General features: G+C 39.9%; 1 protein-coding gene across 2 annotated transcripts in view; it reads right to left on the minus strand.

Moving 5' to 3' along the window:
* The window catches only part of EFCAB14 (EF-hand calcium binding domain 14), a 42,865-nt gene that overhangs the window by 10,113 nt on the left and 10,995 nt on the right, over positions 1-21,757 (minus strand). Inside the window, exons 4-10 of one of the 2 annotated variants that reach the window (XM_041738564.1) lie at positions 14,521-14,619; positions 10,260-10,370; positions 7,655-7,759; positions 6,512-6,703; positions 4,989-5,075; positions 2,572-2,683; positions 1,413-1,538 (exon numbers count right to left, since the gene is read on the minus strand). In XM_041738564.1, the coding sequence (XP_041594498.1) occupies positions 1,413-1,538; positions 2,572-2,683; positions 4,989-5,075; positions 6,512-6,703; positions 7,655-7,759; positions 10,260-10,370; positions 14,521-14,619 (832 nt within the window). The remainder of the gene's footprint in view (positions 1-1,412; positions 1,539-2,571; positions 2,684-4,988; positions 5,076-6,511; positions 6,704-7,654; positions 7,760-10,259; positions 10,371-14,520; positions 14,620-21,757) is intronic. The other variant, XM_041738565.1, reaches the window with a different exon arrangement.

The raw sequence follows: 21,757 nt of genomic DNA on the forward strand, positions 1-21,757 counted from the left end.
CTACTTTGAGTCCTGAGACAGACCCAGCGAAGTAGCTAAAGTCTCAAAAGCTCTGAAAGCCAGAAAAAAGCAGGTGGGACACTTGCTCTCAATGCCTGCCACCAAGTGGCTAGCTGGAAAATGTTTTTTGTTTGTATATGGGGCATGAGCTTATAAAATGTGCTATGAATTTGGCAGCAGTATTTAAATAAAAATCTTAACTGCTGCTTTGGATCATTTCAAAAGTGTAGTCATCCAAAGTGTGTAAGGCCTATGTTAAAGATTGAAGTACAAATGTTAAGATGGCCATTTCTTAATCTGCTCTAATAGTCGTTCCTATGTTAATTCTCATCAATACTTGATGTAATAAATGGAAAGTGGGAGAAGGCAGTGGTGTTGCCAATAAATAATTTAAGACTCTCCTGTCTCCCCAGAAAATAGAAAGAAAAAAAAACTGGGGGTAAGGGGAAAAAATAACTGCATTTATATGGGCAATATAAATTTAAGTCTTCTATGCTTTAAGCATTTATTATAGCCTGCAGATAACTCATTCAGTTAACAAATATTCATGTACCAGGTACTATGCTAGGGGCTTGGAAGTAAAGTTAATTTTCTACCTTCCCAAGAAATTACAACAGAGTGACGTGCTAAACAGGGGCAAATATAAATTATTAAAGAGCACACACAGGAAGCACCTTAATCCAGTCCTAGGAGGTAAGAAACTGTTTCCTAGTGGAATAGTTTCTAAGTTAAGGTAGAGAGCCAGGCAAAGATGGGGGGATGGCAATGGTGATTTTACAGGCAGTTAGCGAAAGCAAAATCAGAAGACTCTAAACTTCACAATGAAACATAGCATATACACTGCTGGGAGCAAGGAAAACATGTTTTACTGTGACTCATATCCTTCTTACTAATGTTTATCTTGCTGATTTTCAGCCAAAGGACCCCTTATTTTTGGAAGGCCTTAGCAAACAGGGTCAACTTCCATTTTGCTAATCTCACAGTATTATGGTTGCTTGTTTGCCTTCTCCACTGGACGGTCACATCCTTGAGGAAAGTGAGATGGTATCTTATGCTGTATTTTTACTGCTTAGCACTGGGTCTAATTAGGCACTCACTCAATGAATGAAGACTCTCTAGTGCATTGGTACAAACTTTGGTGTCAGATTACCTCAGTGTAAATTCTCCCTCAGCCCAGTATTTGCCGTGTGGACTTAGGCAGTTTCCCTATCGATAAAGTGGGTATAATACACAAATATTTATGTTCCCAGGATTGTTAACAGGACTATATGATGTAATGCATATCACGTCAAATTTCTGGCTCACAGGAAGTGCTCAATGTTATGATAGAATTCTTTTTCTTTTAAGTTAAAGAAACGAAGAAGTTTCAGCTTTAAACCTGTTCCTTATTACTCAATGTTATAAAAATTTACCTTGGATGCTAGAAATTCCTGGTAGGGCAACAGGTCTTAGCTGGGAAGCTTTCTCAATTTGATCTCCAAGAGACTGTGGAAATTTTGGCAATGCTGATGGCTTTGATGTGAAACTCTGTACATGCTCTGCAACAAACACATACCATTGTAGTGTTATCAAAACTGACACCAAATTCAACCAGTACCAAAGGTCACATTTTAGGGCAATTGCATATGTACTTAATTTAAGAGAAACAGTTGAGAACTAAGTAGCACAGTGACTATATGAAGTTAAAGGCATGGTCTGAGATATGTAGTGTGGGTAAGTGAAGATCAATCTATATGATGTAACATTAAGGTTTAAGCTGTGGGAAGCCAGCCCATGGGAAGCTCTTACAGTACAAGTTAGCATTATATAGATTTAGATGTTAAGAGTTTAAGCTGCAAGTAAGAAGAACATTGGATATTTGACATCCTATGGGCCATCCTATAAGCCTGATCTGGGGTATGCGTCACCAGATCAACTGGTGCTGAAAGAGGGCTTCTATACAATTATGCAGCATTATGTTAGGAGAAGGCTTCCCACTGTAGTCTGTTCCCTATCCAAAAGAGAGTAAGGAAGGTTGTAATGCTTTCCCCAAAATGAGAAATATTTGTGGGGAATAGGGGTCAAAGCCAACCCAATCCAGTGCTTTGGTAATGTCCTTGAGACATTCGCTAATATTGATTAGATATGTCCCTACCTAGAACCAATAGCCTTTCCAACTCAATGATCCTATTATTATTTGTTAATGGCTTTTCAGAAGGACTAATATTTATTTTTAAGTAAATTTTATGCACTTAGAGTAATGAAAAGACTCCCATAAACAACATTTAGGGCTGGTTTAATATACACTATGACAGTTACATTTTTGCCTATAATTGGATGCAGACAGCATGGAGAAGTCTATTTCAAGCTAAACATTACCCATTCTTTCCTTAATAGACTGGAATACAAATCATGTACAAAATGGGCTTTTTCTAAATGAAACCAAAGTGTATCAGCTTCATCTCGGTGCACTCAGGCATCATTCCCTCAGTTTGATCAGTCCTGCTGGAACACCTTTCCCCACTCTCTGTGTGGGAGGCAAGCTGCCCAAGCCTGCGTGAAATATTCAGCAGCCAGCCCTGAGTATCTCACCTTTGTTAATGGTGTCTGGAGGCCTGTTGCTCTCAGGTTTGTTTGTGAGAGCACTGATCAGCTGCAGTTTCTCTCTTAGCTTGGATACTTGAGTATCTGAACTATCTTCTTTCTGTCCAAAACAAAGATCACATAAGGCTTAAGGTGGAAGTTAAGACCTTATCTGATTCTTTATTATATTTCTAGAGCCTATTTAGCATGTAGTGTTTGACTTCCAGTAGGTTCCCTATTACAGGCAATGAAGGAATGAATCAAAAAATACTAGAGATACCTCTGGTACTCAGGCCTGATAAGGGTCTAGAGGGATTTGAAGCTGGACCATTAGGGGAACATTATGCGACAGATGACCTGATTCACTGCGAACATTTGGCTGATGCCGGAAGGCATGTATGTGTCAGCAGTAAAGGAAATGTACCCTTGCTCAGGTGCCCATGCAACACCCATTTCCTAAATGAGTAGATACTATTTTCTAGTAACTATTTCACACTAAATAATTTTCCTGATATCTTACTTCACCTTGTGACTAAACAAATTTAGAGAGAGTGTTATACTCTTATCACTTGAAAAAAAAAAAAAAAAAAAAAAAGGAACCAACCCTGGCTTTTCCTTCTCTCTTCCCACGATGAGGACTCAACTGGTGGCAGGAACTGTTGGGAACACGCAGAAGGAGCTGTAAAATTTCTAATTTGTTTACTTGCTTATATCTTTTTGAAAAGTTTCTTCTCTATGACCTTCTTCATTCCCAGGATGACCCAGAGTGGCATATAAAAAAATACATTTAATTGTAAAAAGAGAGAAGTCTGGTTTCTATGAGGCTTACTATTTTCTAACTGTTTAGCCAGTGTGAAAGGTCCTGATCCTATGTTCAATTAGAATACCAAGTTATTACATGTTTCTTTTATTCAATTATTTCTCTCTGATCTTTAAATAGTTACCATATAAATCACTCTTGGTTTATTAAGGAGCTAATATATGGACACAGGTGACTAAAGCTAAGTACTACACACTTGAAGAACTTATGAATAAATTAGGGAGAAATTACATATAGTTAGGATGCTTAGATGAAGTGGAATAAAGGGACCAATACACCAGGATGACAGTAAAAACACAAAGGGTCTGAAAGCAAAACCAGGAAGCTTAGGCCAAAATGTGCATGAGTTGCATTTGATTCTGATGTTTACTGTTAAAATCTGGATTGTTGCTGAAAACACTACAAATCTCTAGCAGTAACCATCTGTTACTTTTTGGGCTCAACATTTATATCCGGATCTTTGGTTTTTCTTGTCATCCCTCAGGTGGGGTATTTATGTATTTATTTTGCAGAAGCACTTAGAAAAGTCAACAGAAGTCTAGCTCACAAAGCATTAAAATCTTAACATATCTAGACTATACTAAGCAATTAAGGAAGAACAAATATAGGTGGAAAGTATTAAAACTGAAAACTGCCTATACTATGGTTCATTTCTAAGTGCATTTCCTCTGAACCTCACACCCTTGAGCTCCTCACACACATTGGGCACCTGAGATGGTATTTTAGCCACTCAGCCACAATCTTCCTTGTTTTATCTTAACCCAGATCTTATAATACTAAACAACATTCTAGTCACAGAGAATGTTGCAAATAAACTATCTTTCTTGGAATATCAAAGCATATCACAGACTGTCTTACAGTGACAATATGTCAGGGAAGAACTTAAAAAAAAAAAACAGGGAAAGGGACAAGGTGAAAGGAACATGCTGGGACTTAAATGGACCATGTATGTACAGAGACTGTGATCTAAAAATAAATGCTGATTAGACACCAGTTTTCAATGATCTCTGCCTCTGTTCACTATCATTAGTACAGATAACTTACTGTTTTACCTTAAAAGTCATTTCCTTAGGGAAGCTCTCCTGATCTTTGGTAACATCCTCATCATACCCTATACTCTTCCTTTGTAGCACTTATCATACTCACACTTAACTATCTGTTCAATTATGTATTAATGATTTTCTGACTTTGAGCTCCACCAGAATAAGGGTCACCTGTCTGTCCTGCTCACTGTGGTCACCCCAACTCCTTGCAAAGGGCCTGGCACAGGGTAGGTGCCTGATAAAGTACTCTCTTATTCACTAATACATTAATTTACTAATCACTTTGTCTTGAAGTCGCAGCAAATGGGAACCAAAATGCTCCTTTTGAGAAAGAAACAGTAGCTCAAAAGCACAAAGGTGCTGTTGTGGTTGGTTGGTTTGTTTTTAAGTAATCTCTACCTCCAACATGGGGCTTGGACTTGCAACCCTAAGATCGAGAGCTGCATGCTCTACCCACCGAGCCAGCCAGGCACCCCTCAAAAGCACAAAGATGCAGATGCATTATTATTATTTTTTTTTCAGATGCATTATTTTTGCTTCAAAATCAGCCCTCTATTATTTACCTTTATGCTTTGGGCTTTTAATGTATCTGTTCTGTTGGTCACTTGATGCAGGGACTCTCTTTTCAGAGTGGCAGCTCTATTATCCATCTTAAAGGGTAAAAACAACAAGATTAAAGGTAAATATTAAAGCCTAAACAACACTTTCAAGACAAATTGGTCAAACTTATTTAAAGGTTCTCAGAGCACCTTCAACAGAAATACCAGTGGGAGAACAAGAGGAGAGGGAGAAAGGCTGCTGAGATACAAAGCTAAAACTGGTGCCTCAGAAACCTTAAAACTTCTGAAGTATAGATGGCGAGAGGACTTACACCCAGAAGCATGGTAGGGAGGATGCTGCTGGAAGAAACAGCAGGACAGAGGGTTCTACTAACAATTTCCTCTTCTGGAGGAAAAGGACGGGGAGAGGAGAGGGACGGTATGGGGAGTTTGCAGCAGTAAGTTTTCACTATTCGGTTTTCACTAAAACCTTCAAGGCCTACAACTCCTCAAATCACCCCAAATTTCTAGCCCCTACTTAGCTAAGTTCAAAAGGGTTTTTTTAAACAAGGCTCCTTTAATCTTCACAGCTTTGTAGTAAATCACACATCCTTGTAAAGCGGGAGGGGGAACTGGTCTTCTGATTCTACCGTCCAAGCCGTGTCAGGCAAGCTGCCAAGGCTCCACTGTGGCAGAGCCGGTTCAAAATCTGACTTCCAGGTGCTGGAGTTCAACCTTACTTGTGCGCTTGCTTCTGGCCCTGCTGTTTACTTGAATTTATGATACAATTTCCTGTTTTAGGCTTCCATTTCTTACATATGCCTGTGTCTTTGTTATATGAAATCGTTAAGGATGGGGCTTGCAGCTATTAAAATATTTCCCCATGGATCCCAGCACAACATATATACGAAGGGGATTTAAAAACACAAATTTTATTGACAATAACATGCAAACCAGTAAAACACATAGTCTGCAAGCTTCAAAGACTTAGGTCACTCAGTATCCTCACATAAAATGGGAGGATGGACTCAATGATCTCTCAAGTTGAGGAGCTGGTCTGGCTGGTCTGTTTTAAATGGCTTTCTTGCATTAGATGAAAAAGGATCACTCTAACATGCAGACATAGCAGGATAAATCTGAAAGTCAAGCTCAGGGTTAAAGAAACAGCACAAGATTCTTCAGTTATTGTCATTGTCATTGCTCCACTCTTAACAACTTAAAAAAGAGCAAGAAGACCTCCCTCGGAAATATGTGCCAGAGCTTCCCTACCAGATGGGTCACTGGTAACATGATAGAAAGCTTGTCACTTCTGCCAACCACTTGTGGGGAAGGCCAGGCAAGCAAATGAACACCTCTACGTCTCCCTTTCCAGATCAGAGCTAACTGTGCCCATGGCATTCACATCACAAAGCTAGTGTGAAGCTTGGTACAAACAGCCCCTCCAATATGCCGGGGACTGGATCCAAAAAGTCTACGGAATGTCATCCACGTAGAGACAAAACACACTGCAACACAGAACATACCACAAAAGATTTGAAAAGGCTTACCACACTGAGGGACAGGTTCGCTTGCTTTTCTACCTTGCCCACAGCAACCAGATCTGTTTCCATCAAGTTGACCCTCTGGGTAAGGTTACTGACTGTTTCATTCATTCCCTCAAGTTTAAGATCATTCTGTCTCTGGTACCCCACTAGGGCACTGTTTACCTCCTCTAAGGAGTTGTGAAGGTACAGGATATCCTGGAGTGGAAATAAATCAAATTGTGGAATCCAGCTAAAGACATACACTAGACAAGCCGGCCAGCAGCACTAAACAACCATTACTATGTCACGTTACTGAAGTAAACTCTTCCTGGTTTAGACCATTGATTGTCTGTCTTGGCTTTGTCCCTCCACTCTAAATTGCTCCAAGTTTGCTCCCTCTGGAATTGTTTGATCTCAGCTAGACAAGAGAGGAAAGGGGTCTACCTACATGATTCACTCTCTGGTTCCAGAAAGCTGAGCTTGGGAATTGATTTCCCAATGTTTACCTCACCTGCTGGCGGGAAAGCTTGCTGGGTTATTAACTGAAACGCCTGTTAACCTAATTTGTCAGGACAAAACTACCTTAGGAACAATACCAATTACTGAATTGGCTCATGTAGCAAAACCATAACAAGTAGTGCATTATTTAGTACAAGATTCAATTATTTTTATTGACATCCTCTAGTACTGATTGCTACTTAAAAACGAATGATGACTACAGGTTTTAGACGGCATTAAACTCAGGACAGGAATTCTGCTCCATGGAGGTTTCCTTTATTTTTTTTAATGTGATTCTGAACTTGATAGCCTTTTTCCTCCTCCTGTCTTTAGAACATCTTGACTTCTAGGGATACACTTTCCAACATTTTAGAAATGTTAATTTGCCCAGATTGCTATTTCTCATGAATATCTTCTTCAGGATAATCTGGCTATTCTATGCCTTCCAAGATGTGAAAAGGAATTTGCTTCACTGATTGACATACAGGGAAAAAAAAAAGGAGAGTGCCAAAGAAGAGCCAAGATGGCATCTTGGATTCCTAAGATAGTAATACATATTGCTCTCTGCTCAGCTCTCAGGCAGGCATGGGATGAGGCACCACAACACTAAGCCCAGCTATTCAGGCAGCCCCCAGAGTCCATTGTGGGCACAGGGAGTTAAGCCACTACCTGTTTCAAATTCTCACTGTGAGTTTTATTGTCAAATTCTGATGTAGCTGAAGGTGATGGAACGATCTGGTTGCTTCCACTGGTCTCTTTCAAGAAGTGTTGATTCTGTTAATAGAAATGGAGATTAGTATAGGCAACAACTAATTACCAGGCCTACCTAACCATCTGGGATGGTCCTAGAACATTCTAGCTTCCCACAGGGGGTATCCACAGATTAATCAATAATCATTTCCCAGGAGGGACGTCTGGGAGGCTCAGCGGTTGAGTGCCTGCCTTCGGCTCAGGTTGTGATCACAGGGTCCCAGGATTGAGTCTCGCATCGGGGTCCATGTATGGAGCCTGCTTCTCCCTCTGCCTATGTCTCTGCCTCTCTCTCTGTCTCTCATGAATAAATAAAATCTTAAAAACAAACAAAAAAAACCCAATTATTTCCCAGGAGCTTACAGTGTGACCAGTCTTGTACTTGGCCCCGAGGGCACCAGGTGCTTTTGGGGAAGCATGAACTGGACCAACGGCACCCAGACACATCAGGGAGCTGAGGTCCTCCCAGTCTGTTTCTCAGTCTCTGAATGGAATGGAATGAACTCCCCAGAAACCAGTTCTCTCCTCCATTACCTGTACTCCCAGAGAAACTATAGGATCACTTTAACTTCTCAGGGGCCAACTCAGTCTGGACCTGGCTAGTGTCATAATTTCCCCAGGACTAAAGAGGTCTGTACACTCAAAGAGTAGCCAGTCATGTAACCGCTAGCCTTATTTTAAGTACAACCAATCATGCACATTACTTATTTTTCAGTTTTAACAGCATATGCCAAGATTTATGTCTAAAGGTTACTCTTCCTTTTCCCATCCCCTTCCCACTGGCTCAAGTCTCTTTGCAGAGACTGAAGTATAACATATTTACATAAACTTTTTTCCCTCTAGTGGAAAAACTTTGCATGGGTTAATCTTTCAGAGCCTATATCTATGACTTAGTATAAAATGTTCCAATGGGGAGGATTACCATCGGCAACCATGGAAGTTTAAAAGAGGCAGATTTAATTATAACAGAATGCAATTAGGGAAAATAACCAGTTTTCCCTGAAATCTGAAATCCCAGACATTTATCAACCTGCTTTTATAAGAAACAAAAGGCAACAATAAAGAAAAAGAGAGGTGGGAGAAAAAAGCCCCATGGTTCTCTAAAGCATGAATTTTTGACTTAGGAAACAGGTATTTTGGAAAATACTTATTATTTTGAGAAAATGCTCAAGATATTAACATAGCAGTAATGGAGAAACTGCTGAGTTAGAGGTCTTTATTATTATGGATCCCACAGACACTCAGCAGCAGAAGTGAAACTGGAATCCAGGGTATCTGAACACCTAGCTCAGTATCTCTCCAGAACAGCCACATTAAATACCAGTGAGGGGTATTTGTTTTGAAGAAAAGAAAAACCGTCCTTTTCTAGAACTCTAACATAGCCCAAGTCTCCTAGGTACAAACTGCCCAATTTAAACTCAAAACTCCAAGGCTGGAAAAGAGCATGCAGGATAGACCTAGAAATTAGTGAAGAAGCTGGGGAACTGTTGTGTGCCTTGAATAGTCCTGATTTGTACATATAACTCCTCTCCCCAGCAAGACAGGGAGGATTGTGCCATCCTGTTCACCCTTCGTAAATCTTTGATGGAGTGGAGTACTCACTAGGTAATTAATTAAGGCCTCTGATTAGAGACTGTTTACACTCACATAACACTAAGAAACATTTGAAAACATTTTTTGATCACTGCAGGGGTTTGCTTCTGTCTCAGTTATCTGCAGCCGCATAACAAATCATCTCCAAACTTTGTGGCTAAAACAATTTTCATTTCCCAAGATTCTGTGGGTTCACTTGGCTCAGTGGGGTGGCGGTATTTTTCTGTTTCACGTGGTGCCGAAGTTTGTTTCTGTCTGTCTGTCTGTCTGTCTCTCTCTCTCTCACACACACACACACACACACACACACACACACGGCTGCATTCAACTGGGAGTCTGGCTGGAGCTGGAACATCCAGTTGGCCTTGTATTTCTATAGAGTCCTCTTTACTTGGCTTCTCTTCGCTACAAAGTCTGAGAGTCTGTCCAAATTCCTGACCTACAGAAGAGTGAGAAATAACATGTTGCTTTAAGCCACTAAGTTTAGGGTGATTGTTATTAATCCTATGACACTTCTCTTTTCTTTTCTTTTTTTTTTTTTTAAGATTTTATTTATTTATTCATAATAGTCATACACACACACACACACAGAGAGAGAGAGAGAGAGGCAGAGACATAGGCAGAGGGAGAAGCAGGCTCCATGCAGGGAGCCTGACGTGGGATTCGATCCCGGGTCTCCAGGATCGCACCCTGGGCCAAGGCAGGCGCTAAACCGCTGCGCCACCCAGGGATCCCACACTTCCCTTTTCTTCTCCATTTTCCTTCCTATCCATTCCATCTAGGAACTGTATCTTACTGCTGTTATTTCCTCCACTATAAAAGGTGCACGGTAGGGTCTGTTCAGATGAATGGGCAGATGGCATTACTCCTACTGCAGAGAAGAGGATAGGCGGAATGCAGATTTCCTGCAGCATTTGTTAGATTTCCTTACCATGTCACTCTGCAGTGACTCCATGGTTTTCTTGTGTTCATCCACAGTCTTCTGTATTGCCTCCACAGCAAGATGGACACTGTTTAAAGTGTTGCCAATGGTAGCTACACTCTGAAAAGAAACATGTCATAAGACCAGTGTCTTTTCCTTTTTAAGATTTGTAATAGCTTTACTAAGATGTAATTGACACAGTGAAGGGGCACATATTCAAAAGTTACAGCTTGGTAAGATTTGACATATATATCTAGGAAACCATGAGCAAAATTTAGATAATAAACGTCCATCACCCCAAGTTTCCTCAGACCCCTTTGTGATTTTTCCGTCCCTTGCCCCCAGGCAGCCACCGATCCACTACATATCTGTTTGCATGTTCTAGAATTTTGTATAAATAGAATCAGTGAATGAGTATGTGGAGGTTTTTTGTTTTCTTTTTTGGGGTATAGCTTCTTTGACTTGGCTTCATCTTTTAAGATTTATACAGGCTGTAGCCACTTAGCTTGTTGCTGAGAAGCATTCCATTATATGGATACATCACAGTTTTAACTACTCACCTGTTGATGGACATTTAGGTTGTTCCCAGTATTTGACTAGTACAAATAAAGCTGCTATCAACACTCATGTCATTCATGTACAAGTCTTTATGTGGGCATGGGCATATGTTTTCACTTCCCTTCATTGCATGCTTTTTCATCAGCATAACGTCTAGGATGTGAATGGCTGATCATACAGTAGATATGTGCTTAACTTTTTTTTTTTTTTTTTTAAAGATTTTTACTTATTTATTCATGAGAGACACAGGGAGAGGTAGAGACATAGGCAGAGGGAGAAGCAGGTTCCCTGCAGGGAGCCGGATGTGGGACTTGATCTCGGAACTCCAGGATCACACCCTGAGCTGAAGGCCAACACTCAACCAGTGAGCCACCCAGGAGTCCCAATGCTTAATTTTTTAAAAGCTGCCAAGATGTGTTCCAAAATGGTTGTACCATTTTACATTCCTACCGGCAGTGTAGAATTCCAGTTCCTTCATATCCTCATCAAAACTCCTCTTCTCAGTCTTTTTATTTTTAGCCATTCTTTTAGGAGTACAGTGGTTTATCACTGTGTTTTATTTTATTTTTATTTTTATTTTTTTTTAAATTTTATTTATTTATTTATGATAGTCACAGAGAGAGCGAGAGAGAGGCAGAGACACAGGCAGAGGGAGAAGCAGGCTCCATGCACCGGGAGCCTGACGTGGGATTCGATCCCGGGTCTCCAGGATCGCGCCCTGGGCCAAAGGCAGGCGCCAAACCGCTGCGCCACCCAGGGATCCCACTGTGTTTTATTTTATAGTAAACACTGACCTAATGAAGGTCAGTGTTTTTAATTATTTCAAGTTTCTTCAAATTGAATTTCACATAGCTTATGCAGACACAATTAACAGGAAACTATACATGTTTATGGTTATCTACAGTTGACCCTTCAATAATACAGTTATTCGATTTTGCAGTCAAAAATCTACATATAACTTCTAACTCACCAAACACTTTACTAATAGCCTGTTGATGAGAAGCCTACCAATAGCATAAACATTTAACACATATTTTGTGTATGTATTATATACTGTATTCTTACCAAAAAGTAAGCTAAAGAAAATGTTAAGAAAATCATAAGAGAAAATACATTTACAGTTTGTACTGTATTTCAAAAAAACAAAAAAACAACAACAACCAAAAAATACATATGTGGACCACATAATTCAAACCTATCATGTTCAAGGGTCACCTGTATATATAAAATTATATATAACAAATAATTTTCTGAATTTAAAGGACTTTTCCTAGAGAAAAAACAAATTTTCTTAAAGAAACAAAAAAAATTAGTTCCTAAGTTTGGGACCCAGAGATAAGGGTCTCCCACAACTGCCTTTACCAAGCCCTATGGTAGGCAAGCAGAAGGCCACAGCTAACACTAGACCGTCATCACGTCAGGAACAAATGATGACTTCTGAATGACAATGAGTGGAACCATTTTTGGCTTTGGGAAGCCCAGTGTTTCAGAGATGAAGGAAAAATTCCATTTGGCAGCATTTGTTACTCTTTTGCTTTAGAATCCCACCAGCAACTGCTGAGTGGATGCGAGTAGTGGCTTACTTTGTCTTCAATTAGGTTTAAGGAGTCCAACTGGTCTAGGGACTGGGGAAATATGATTCAGATACCATCATTTTAAAAAGGCCTGCCCTAAGGGATGACATCTAAAAGAGTGTTACTATTTGGTGGGTGCTGGCCTCTCATTAAGATCTACTGACGGTTTTATAGTTTTATACTAAATACATTAGTATTTTTAACCTAGGTTGTTTCTATTATAGTGACAGCTAAGAACCCAAAAGACCAAGAGATGACATTTTCAACACTTAAAAAAAATCATGAGATACACTGAGATCAGGTATTTGGGATGATCTTCCACTTCAAAATGGAGCCACTTGTATTAAAAGTAGAATCTGACATTATAAGCACACAGTTTTGCAAAGTGAAAACACACACTCTTAGAAGTCTCTAAGCTGGGATGTTATCTATGTGAGCTCTGCTGCTACAGAAGCTACATGCATTCAAAGACATCTACTGTTAGATGATCCTCGCTTGCTGGATATATGAGCCCATTAGGATGCAAGATAGTAAGCTCTTGTTTAAGATTTTTTTTTTTTTTAAGGAAGCAGCTGACAGAGCCATGTGAACTCTAGAGCAAAACCCTGAAACTAGTATTCTCACCAACTGCAAAGTGCCTGGCACAAACTGGAGGAAGTGCCACAAATGTTTACTGAATTAATTAATGCAATAAACCAATGTCCTTTTTCTAATGCTAGACTGCCAGAGTTGCTTCTGCATTAAAGACCACAGAAGCCTACCTTTTTTCCATTTGACCCTTGGGAATAATGGCAAGAAGACTTTGCCTCATCACAGTTATCTCTCCGCCTCCTCAGGCCACCCCCCCAACCCCGCCCCCGCCGTTTAAGTTTTAAGCAGATGACCATCTTGGATAAACAGCAAACTATGGAGACTGACACACACAGATGGTGTGGCTACAAAATACCAAGTTCTGTTTCTGCAAGTGGCACAGGAGTTCTTTACTTCTTTGTGGAAACAATTTATATGTTTATAGAACCTGGTATACAGTCAAATCAAACTTTTTATACACTAAATTTGAAAAGTCAAAGACCTTAGATTTGACACCCAGTTTTTAGGGTTCCTTTCCTCCAGTATCCCTTCTTCCATTTCCTGCTGCAGGAAGGTTAATGTTGCTTGTGTCCCAATTAGGCATCTTTTTATTCCTTCCTATCCCTATCCACTCTCCCCATCCAGCTCTACATATTGCTGATTATTTGGTTGGTCACTGCCTCCTGCTTTGGTCCAGAATCCTAGGGATCAAGTAAATGGAAATTCCAAATTATTTCTTGCCTAGGCCCTAGAGTTTAGGGTACATAAAAGTGAACTGCTTAGAGAATGTACACCTTTACCTTTATAAAATAATATATATTGTTTTCCAAAATGGTTTTTACCAATTTATGCTCCCAGGAGGAGTGTTTGAAAGTTTCTTTCTTTCTCTCCACATCCTTGCCAACACTTATCATATCCTAAACTTTTAATTTTTGCACTTCCCCCAATTATTATTTTTTTAAAAACCACTTTCTCAAACATGAAAAAAATAGCAATTTAGAGCAATTCTCTTCTATAGTTGGTCTGCTTTCATGAAGACATTTTTTTTTTTTTAGGATTTTTTATTTATTTATTCATGAGACACAGAGAGAGAGAGAGAGAGAGGCAGAGACACAGGCAGAGGGAGAAGCAGGCTCCATGCAGGGAGCCTGACATAGGACTTGATCCCGGGTCTCAGGATCAGGCCCTGGGCTGAAGGCGGCGCTAAACCGCTGAGCCACCCGGGGTGCCCTCATGAAGACATTTTGGATGATGAACTGAGAAGGCAAATGATGAGAAGCAAACCCATGTATGTTAACCTAAGAGTCCTAGTAGAGAAATTCTGGGATTCAGAGAGCCAAATAAAAAGATGTAAATCCATGAAAACCACAACTAAACTCACCTGTTGCAAATTAAAGGCCCAATTTAACCAAACCAAAAAGGTTCTGAACTGCTTAGAACAAAATGATATATTCTATTACTGCCTTCTTGGAACAGCTAATTTCAAATGCCATGTTTTCAGAAAAAAATTTGTTAGAAGCTAAAATGACAGCAACAGGTTAATCTTAGTGCCCACATGCAGCACTTACCTTCTGAAGTCCCTCTACAGTAGCAGGCAGACTAATTAAGTCTGCGGCTGACTTAACGTTGGCTTTCAGGTGGTTTACCGCAGAAGTCAACAGAGAAATCTGAAAGAGATTAATAATGAAAAGAGAATTTGGAGAATGAACGCTTACTGCACAGACTCTAGCTGATGATATCAAGGCACCCTTGGCTTTTATGGTTTCTGTGATCCAGACATTATACCCTGTCAGCTCAAAGAGTAGAGAACTACAATACTCTTGGACTTGGGATGCCTGGGTGGCTCAGGGGTTGAGCATCTGCCTTTGGATCTGATTGCGATCCCGGGGTCTTAGGATCGAGTTCTGCATTGGGCTCGCTGTAGGGAACCTGCTTCTCCCTCTGTCTATGTCTCTGCCTCTGTGTCTCTTTCATGAATAAACGAATAAGATCTTTTAAAAAAAAAAAAACAACACCCTTGGACAGAACGGAGATCTGGAAGACAGCAGTAATACCTCTTCTTTCCCTGCCCCATTTTTAAAAATTTATTTATTTATTTATTTGAGAGAGGGGGAGAGAGAGAGAAAAAAAATGGGAGGAGAGAGACAAAGGGAGAGGGAAAGAGAAACCCAAGCAGCTTCTGTGCTGAGCATGGAGCCCGATGACCTTAGGACCCTGAGATCATGACCTAAGCCGGAACCAAGAGTTGGACACTTAACCAACTGTGCTACTCAGGCGCCCCTTTCCCTGCCCAAATTAAACACCAGTGCCAAAGACAGAAAGGCAAGTATCATTCTTTACCTTACTTCTGACAGCTACCAGATTCAAAATCTTAAATTACAGAGATTACAACACAATCCTTCAACAATTGGACAGGGAGGGAGAAACCTAATGATCAAGGACCCCTGAAAGATTTCATTTTGATAAAAAATAACACCTTGGTTATTTACTAAACTTTTGTTCCTGACCAAATGGGAACATACATTAAGTAAAAGCCCATCATCACAAAATATAGTCTACAGGAACTTGTACAACACTTTAGATTACTTGGGGATTCAGTTTTGGTTTAACAATGTGATTAATATTTCAAACTCAATAGCTCAACCAAAGTATTACTCTGTACTGAAGGGGCCCAATAAATACCCACTGATGTGCTGACTGATGTAGTACATGTATTAAAATAGGAATTGAATAAAAATAAAACATATCTTCCCTTCTGCTATTTAGGGGTAGAATTCTAAAAAGCCTGACTTCTCTCTGGAATGAGGACTGAGGAAACCTATATAATACACAATTTCAGGCTGCAGAGATCATATTCTAACACCTTTGTAGTATGGCTCAAAAACAGTCTTGAAAAATTCTTAGTTCCAAGCTGCTTTCCTGTCCTGAATTCTAGGATGGGACACAAATCTACCAGTAGCAGTTATATTCAGAATGGCCTCATACAGTAACCACTAAAGTTTCTGGACATTCTGTTATGTGCCTAACATCATGGCAGGCGGCAGATGGACAGCACACAAAGTAAACCTGATCCCTTATTCTTTCCTTCAACCAGTGCTGGGCATCTACGTGCTAGGCACTGCTGCAGGCATTGTGGAGACAGTGGCAAACAAGACCATGAGGTTTTGCTCTTAAGGAGCTTACATCCTAGTAGAAGGTGAAAGAAAAACAAAGAAAAGTATTGGATTAAGCACTAGCAAAGAAGTTCAACAGAGTTCCTGGAGCAAAAAGCAGAGTGTTCTGAACCAGGAAGTCTAATAAGGAGCCCAGGAACTTAGTCCTCTTTCCCTCTTTCCTGTTAGGAAGAGTATATTCAGGGGCTTCAGGACATTTTTTCATTCATTCATTACTGCAACAAATGAGACCTATTCCATACCAGTGGTGAATTAATACAGATGTCAATGATCTTGTGGTATTTACATTTTAGTGCAAGGAGAAAGACAATTTCATATAAGAAATATACTGGATAACTGGGTGCACTAGAAGAAAATTAAAATAAGGTGACCTGATGAGTGACCAGGTAGCTACTCCCCACCCCCCGCGAGAAGGCTTTACTACACGGGGGGAACTACTAGGGCAAATGCCCCAGTGCAAAGAAGAGCTTGGCATATTTAAAGAATGGGAAGAAGGCTGGGTGGTAGGAACATATAATGGGAGTGAGAAAGAGAGAAGAGGAGGGAGAGACCAGGAGAGGGGGGTAGAGAGGGAGGTAGAGATAGGTAACATTAAAGAAATAATTATGTACTAGATGTGATGCTGAAAAAAAGTTCAGAGGAAAGAATATTTGTGTAGGCTGAATGGGACAGGCTTCACTGAAGTAGGACTCGAATAGATAGAGAAGTAAGTAAGCTTTATACATATAAAAAGTAAAGCAGGTTTTCTTTCTAGGTTAAATAGGTGAGTGTGGCATTAGGAAATAAGAAGGGAACAAAGCATGAACAGGCCCAAGAATATCTTATCTTCATGACCTTTCTCCAAGTGACAATGATTTATTTATTTGTGTGATTACTTGATTAAGGATTCTCTCTTCCAATAGACCATAAGCTCCATGACATCATGGACCTTTTCTGTTTAAACATCTTCCATCATCTACCTGGCATACAGACATGCACCAGTTAAGTATTCACTGAATGAATGTATGGCTGAGAAAGAACACTGTCTAGGAGGGACAGTGAGAAGACTAGTCCAAGCAGAGTAGAGGGTAGACACCAGGAAGGAGGAGAAAAGCATAAATAAGCAGTCAATGCATTTTTCTCCCCAGTAAAATGGCTTAAACAATAAAAACTGTTTAACAACAATCATCCATAGGGATGTTTTATTTTTATTTTTTTTTAATTTTTATTTATTTATGATAGTCACAGAGAGATAGAGAGAGAGGCAGAGACACAGGCAGAGGGAGAAGCAGGCTCCATGCACCGGGAGCCCGACGTGGGATTCGATCCCGGGTCTCCAGGATCGCACCCTGGGCCAAAGGCAGGCGCCAAACCGCTGCGCCACCCAGGGATCCCATAGGGATGTTTTAAAATATGTCTACAAATTCTTTGATAGTCTTCCCTTCAATAGTTGGAACCTAACCCCCCTTCCCTTGAGTGTGGCCTGTCCCTACATAATAAAGTGGAAGTGACAATGGGCAACTCGGGAAACTAGGTCATTTTTTTTTTTTAAGATTTTATTTATTTATTCATGAGAGACACAGAGAGAGAGAAAGGCAGAGACACAGGCAGAGGGAGAAGCAGGCTCCATGCAGGGAGCCTGATGTGGGACTCGATCCCGGGACTCCAGGATCAGGCCCTGGACTGAAGGTGGCGCTAAACTGCTGAGCCACCTGGGCTGCCAGAGACTAGGTCATTAAAAGCACCAGGGCTTCATCCTGGATTCCTTTTGGATCACTCACTCGTAGAAGCCAGCTGCTGTGTTATGAGAACACTCAAGCAGCCCCATGGAGAAGCCCACATTGTGAGGAACTAACATCTGGTGCCAATACCCATGTGGGTGAAGATTCTCTAGTCCCAGGCAAGCCTTCAGTTGATGCGGCCTTGGCCTAGACCTTAAAGAGATCCTAGCCAGAACCACTCTAAGCAGCATTCAGGTTCCTGACCCACAGAAACTGTGAGGCAATAAATGTTTGTTGTGTTAAGTTACAAAGTTCTGGGATGAATGTAATAATGGTGACAGATGACTCATACAGGCCATAAGGATTAAATGAGATATATAATTAAAGCTCTTGGCACAGTACGTGGTACAAACAAAAATACCAATTAGTGTTAGTTTCTTAATAGTGAAATTTAATAAGTACTTAAACATGTAACTTCTCCAAAATGCTCCAAAATCTTCAGACTAATTTTCAACATTCCAACTCTGCATTTAAAAACAAAATGGGTGAGAAATCTCACCCCACAGAGAGATACTCTCAGCAAACTATAAGCCTCCTAAGAGTAGCAATTGTATCACGAAGGTTGTTTTAATCCATATCTTTAAAAAGATATAATACTGAGGTTCTGAAAAGGACTCAAAGGAAATAGGCATTCTTATGCACTGTTAATGGGAATGTAAATTGGAGAAGACCTGTTATCTAGGAGTATCTGTCAAAATTTGAGTGTTTATATTCTTTAATTTAGCAATTTCATTTCTAGAAATCTATCTACACATTACTTGCTCAAGTGCACAAAGATATATACACAAGAGTATCTACTGTTTCCCTATTTGTAACAGCAAAACACTAGAAACCATCTAAGTGTCTATTGCTAAGGATGTGGAGATATATTCAGAGTGAACAAAGCATCTTGTGGAACAATATATATTGAATGACTCTATCCATTTGGTGTCTCTCTCTCTCTCTCTCTCTCTCTCTCACACACACACACACACACACACACACACTTACCCATAAGCTAATTCTTATGAAAAGCTATTATGATTTTGATAGAAAATCATTGAAGAATGCAGCCCAGACTCATGGCAGTGGACACCTATGGGGACCAGAAATGTCTGTGTGTGTTGGGGGAACATACAGAGATGAAGTTGAAGGGGAATTTTCATAAGAGTTCGTTATATATTTTATTGTTTAAATCTTATATAAGAATACATTCACATATTATTCACAAAATTTCAAAGACAAAAGATGGGAAAGAAATATATATATAGGAAAAAGACAAGACTCTGGATGCGTTTAATAGATTTCCTAGGCTGGCCTTTTCTTCCACGCCCTTCACTGGGCCTTCCAAGACTATCTTAACATGCTCAGTCATAAAGTGTGAGGAAGGAGGCCTTCCCTCAGGTACGTTTTAACTCAGTGCGCCGAAGTTATGTATACGAAAGACTCAATACCAACTTGATGGCCAAGAATATGGTTATTCCAATTGCCCTATCAATTGTGTGATTACCTTTAGGCCACCTAAGGGAGTAAACTCTTTCCATTGATAACTGGCCAGTTCCTAAAAGATGCAAGCCATGTTTTGGGTGGAGTGATCGAGGTAGAAACTATTCTCTCAGGTACTACAATATCCTGAGGCTAATCAGAAGCATCTCAAGAATGGTAATGGCCATTGTGGCTGGTGGCAGCTACCACGTCACCCAAAACCAGAGGAGCAGATGAAAGTAGGATAAAGTGAAATACCGGTCCACTTCTCCCCATGCCCCAAACACTCCAGGGAGGGGATAAGCTGCCTCCATGAAAGAGTATGCCCTGGAGAGCTGACAATTAGCTCTCCAATTACCAAACATAACTTAGGCCTTCTTACTCATTTACAAGACCTGAACTCCACACTGGTCACTAGGACTCAGCTACATTCCCATAAAACTGCAAAACTGGATTCCATCTTTTGGCATTCCTCTTTGAGAGTAATGTCAATATCTATAGAAAAGTACAGCAAAGCTACATATGGAACTAGAACAGAGAGACAAGGGGCACTCTCCTTTTACTATCTCTGGCACTGCTCTAGTCTCTGGGTAGACATTCTAGAATGTCAGATCAGATTCAAACATTACAGAATTTATCTCTAAAAGTCACACAATGTAGTTCAAAGAGTCTAAAAAGTTGAATTAAGTAGAAATTATTAGGAAAAAACCCTACATTCCAGCCAAAAGATGAATCACGACTTTTATGCATATTACATGACTTTTCATTAGCAGAATTAAAAATAACCACTGTAGACCGTTTGCTTATTAGACCATTTTATACTATAAAGTCTGAAATGCTGCTTTTTTTTACTTTGGGGTTAAATTAAGGATTCTTTAAATAGTAAGTAAAAGAGTTACTAAAACAGCTAATCATTAATGATGAATGATTACAAGCCTTAGTAGGGACCTGACATCGCAGCCTTTCAACTTGATCTACTGAGCACCTACTGCATCCGATAGAGGATACAAAGATTTAAGGCAGAATAGAAAACTGAAAAGAAAACAGGCTCCTATGCCTCAAATATTTTAATATTAGCAATGCCACACAGCTGTGCAACCTTGAGCTAACTACTTAACCTCTTTGAGCCTCAGTTTTCTTATCTGTAAAATGGAGACCATTTCCTATTTCATAGGGTTATAGAAGCAAAAAAGGAGATCTCACATGTAAGTGCATCTAACAGTGGCCTACACAAAGAAAACATTTAATGAATGGCAGTTATCACCATCATCATCATGCTTAAAGCTCACAAGTACAGTATATAACCTTCTAGTAAAATTAGATGTATATACAAATAACTATAAGGTATCAGGACTTAAAAAAAAAAAAAAAAGGGTATCAGGACTGAGTGCCAAGAGATAGAGAGCATACTATAGAAGGTCACTCAAGATCCTTCTTGATATGGCTCTTGTTGACATATCCGTACTTCTAGCCTCTTTTCACCAAACTATAACTATAATGAACTACTAAAATTCCCTGAACACACTGTTTTTCATTTTTCTATCTTTTTGGACAGTAAATTCTCATTATTCTCATTGGACAGTAAATTCTCATTATTCACAATAGTTATGCTCTAGAAAGTGGCAGCAAACACTGAATTAGTGAATACTGAACCACTACTCCTAAGGGAAGTATAGGCTTAGGTTCTTGAGAACTGTCTGGTCACATTTTTATCAACTGATCAATATAATATATAACCTTGTTTTATATGTTTCTGTTTAAAGACATCTTATTAAGTGTGCATTGCTGAACTCATGCCTGAAGCTTATCTAACACACATATTTTCTATATAAGGCACATCACAGCCTTCTTGCACTTAGGAATACTAACCAGTACTTCAGTATTACACTTGAGGGACATTTCAAGCAGTAGAATCATTTTTTTAAAATTTTTATTTATTTATGATAGTCACACAGAGAGAGAGAGAGAGAGAGGCAGAGACATAGGCAGAGGGAGAAGCAGGCTCCATGCACCGGGAGCCCGATGTGGGACTCGATCCCGGGTCTCCAGGATCGCGCCCTGGGCCAAAGGCAGGCGCTAAACCGCTGCGCCACCCAGGGATCCCCAAGCAGTAGAATCATTAAAAAAAAAAAAAAAAAACCACAAAAGTATGAAAACATGACACTAAATATAATTTGAAAAGGAAACCTGTTAATACTAGGAGAGTCGAAACAAGGCAGAGTGTCACTTTGCTTGACATCCATTGGAAATGTCTGTGTTGAGTGACTCAAATATTCTGTCACTGTACACCTGTCAGTGAATGACTATGAAAGCACCACAGATATAGATTTGGGGGTTGCAGACAAATTTTAGCAAATAGGCAAATTCACAAATATGGAATCTGCAAATGAGGATCAATTCTATTGATG

The sequence above is a fragment of the Vulpes lagopus genome, chromosome 23 (assembly GCF_018345385.1).
Source record: "Vulpes lagopus strain Blue_001 chromosome 23, ASM1834538v1, whole genome shotgun sequence".
NCBI lineage: Eukaryota > Metazoa > Chordata > Mammalia > Carnivora > Canidae > Vulpes > Vulpes lagopus.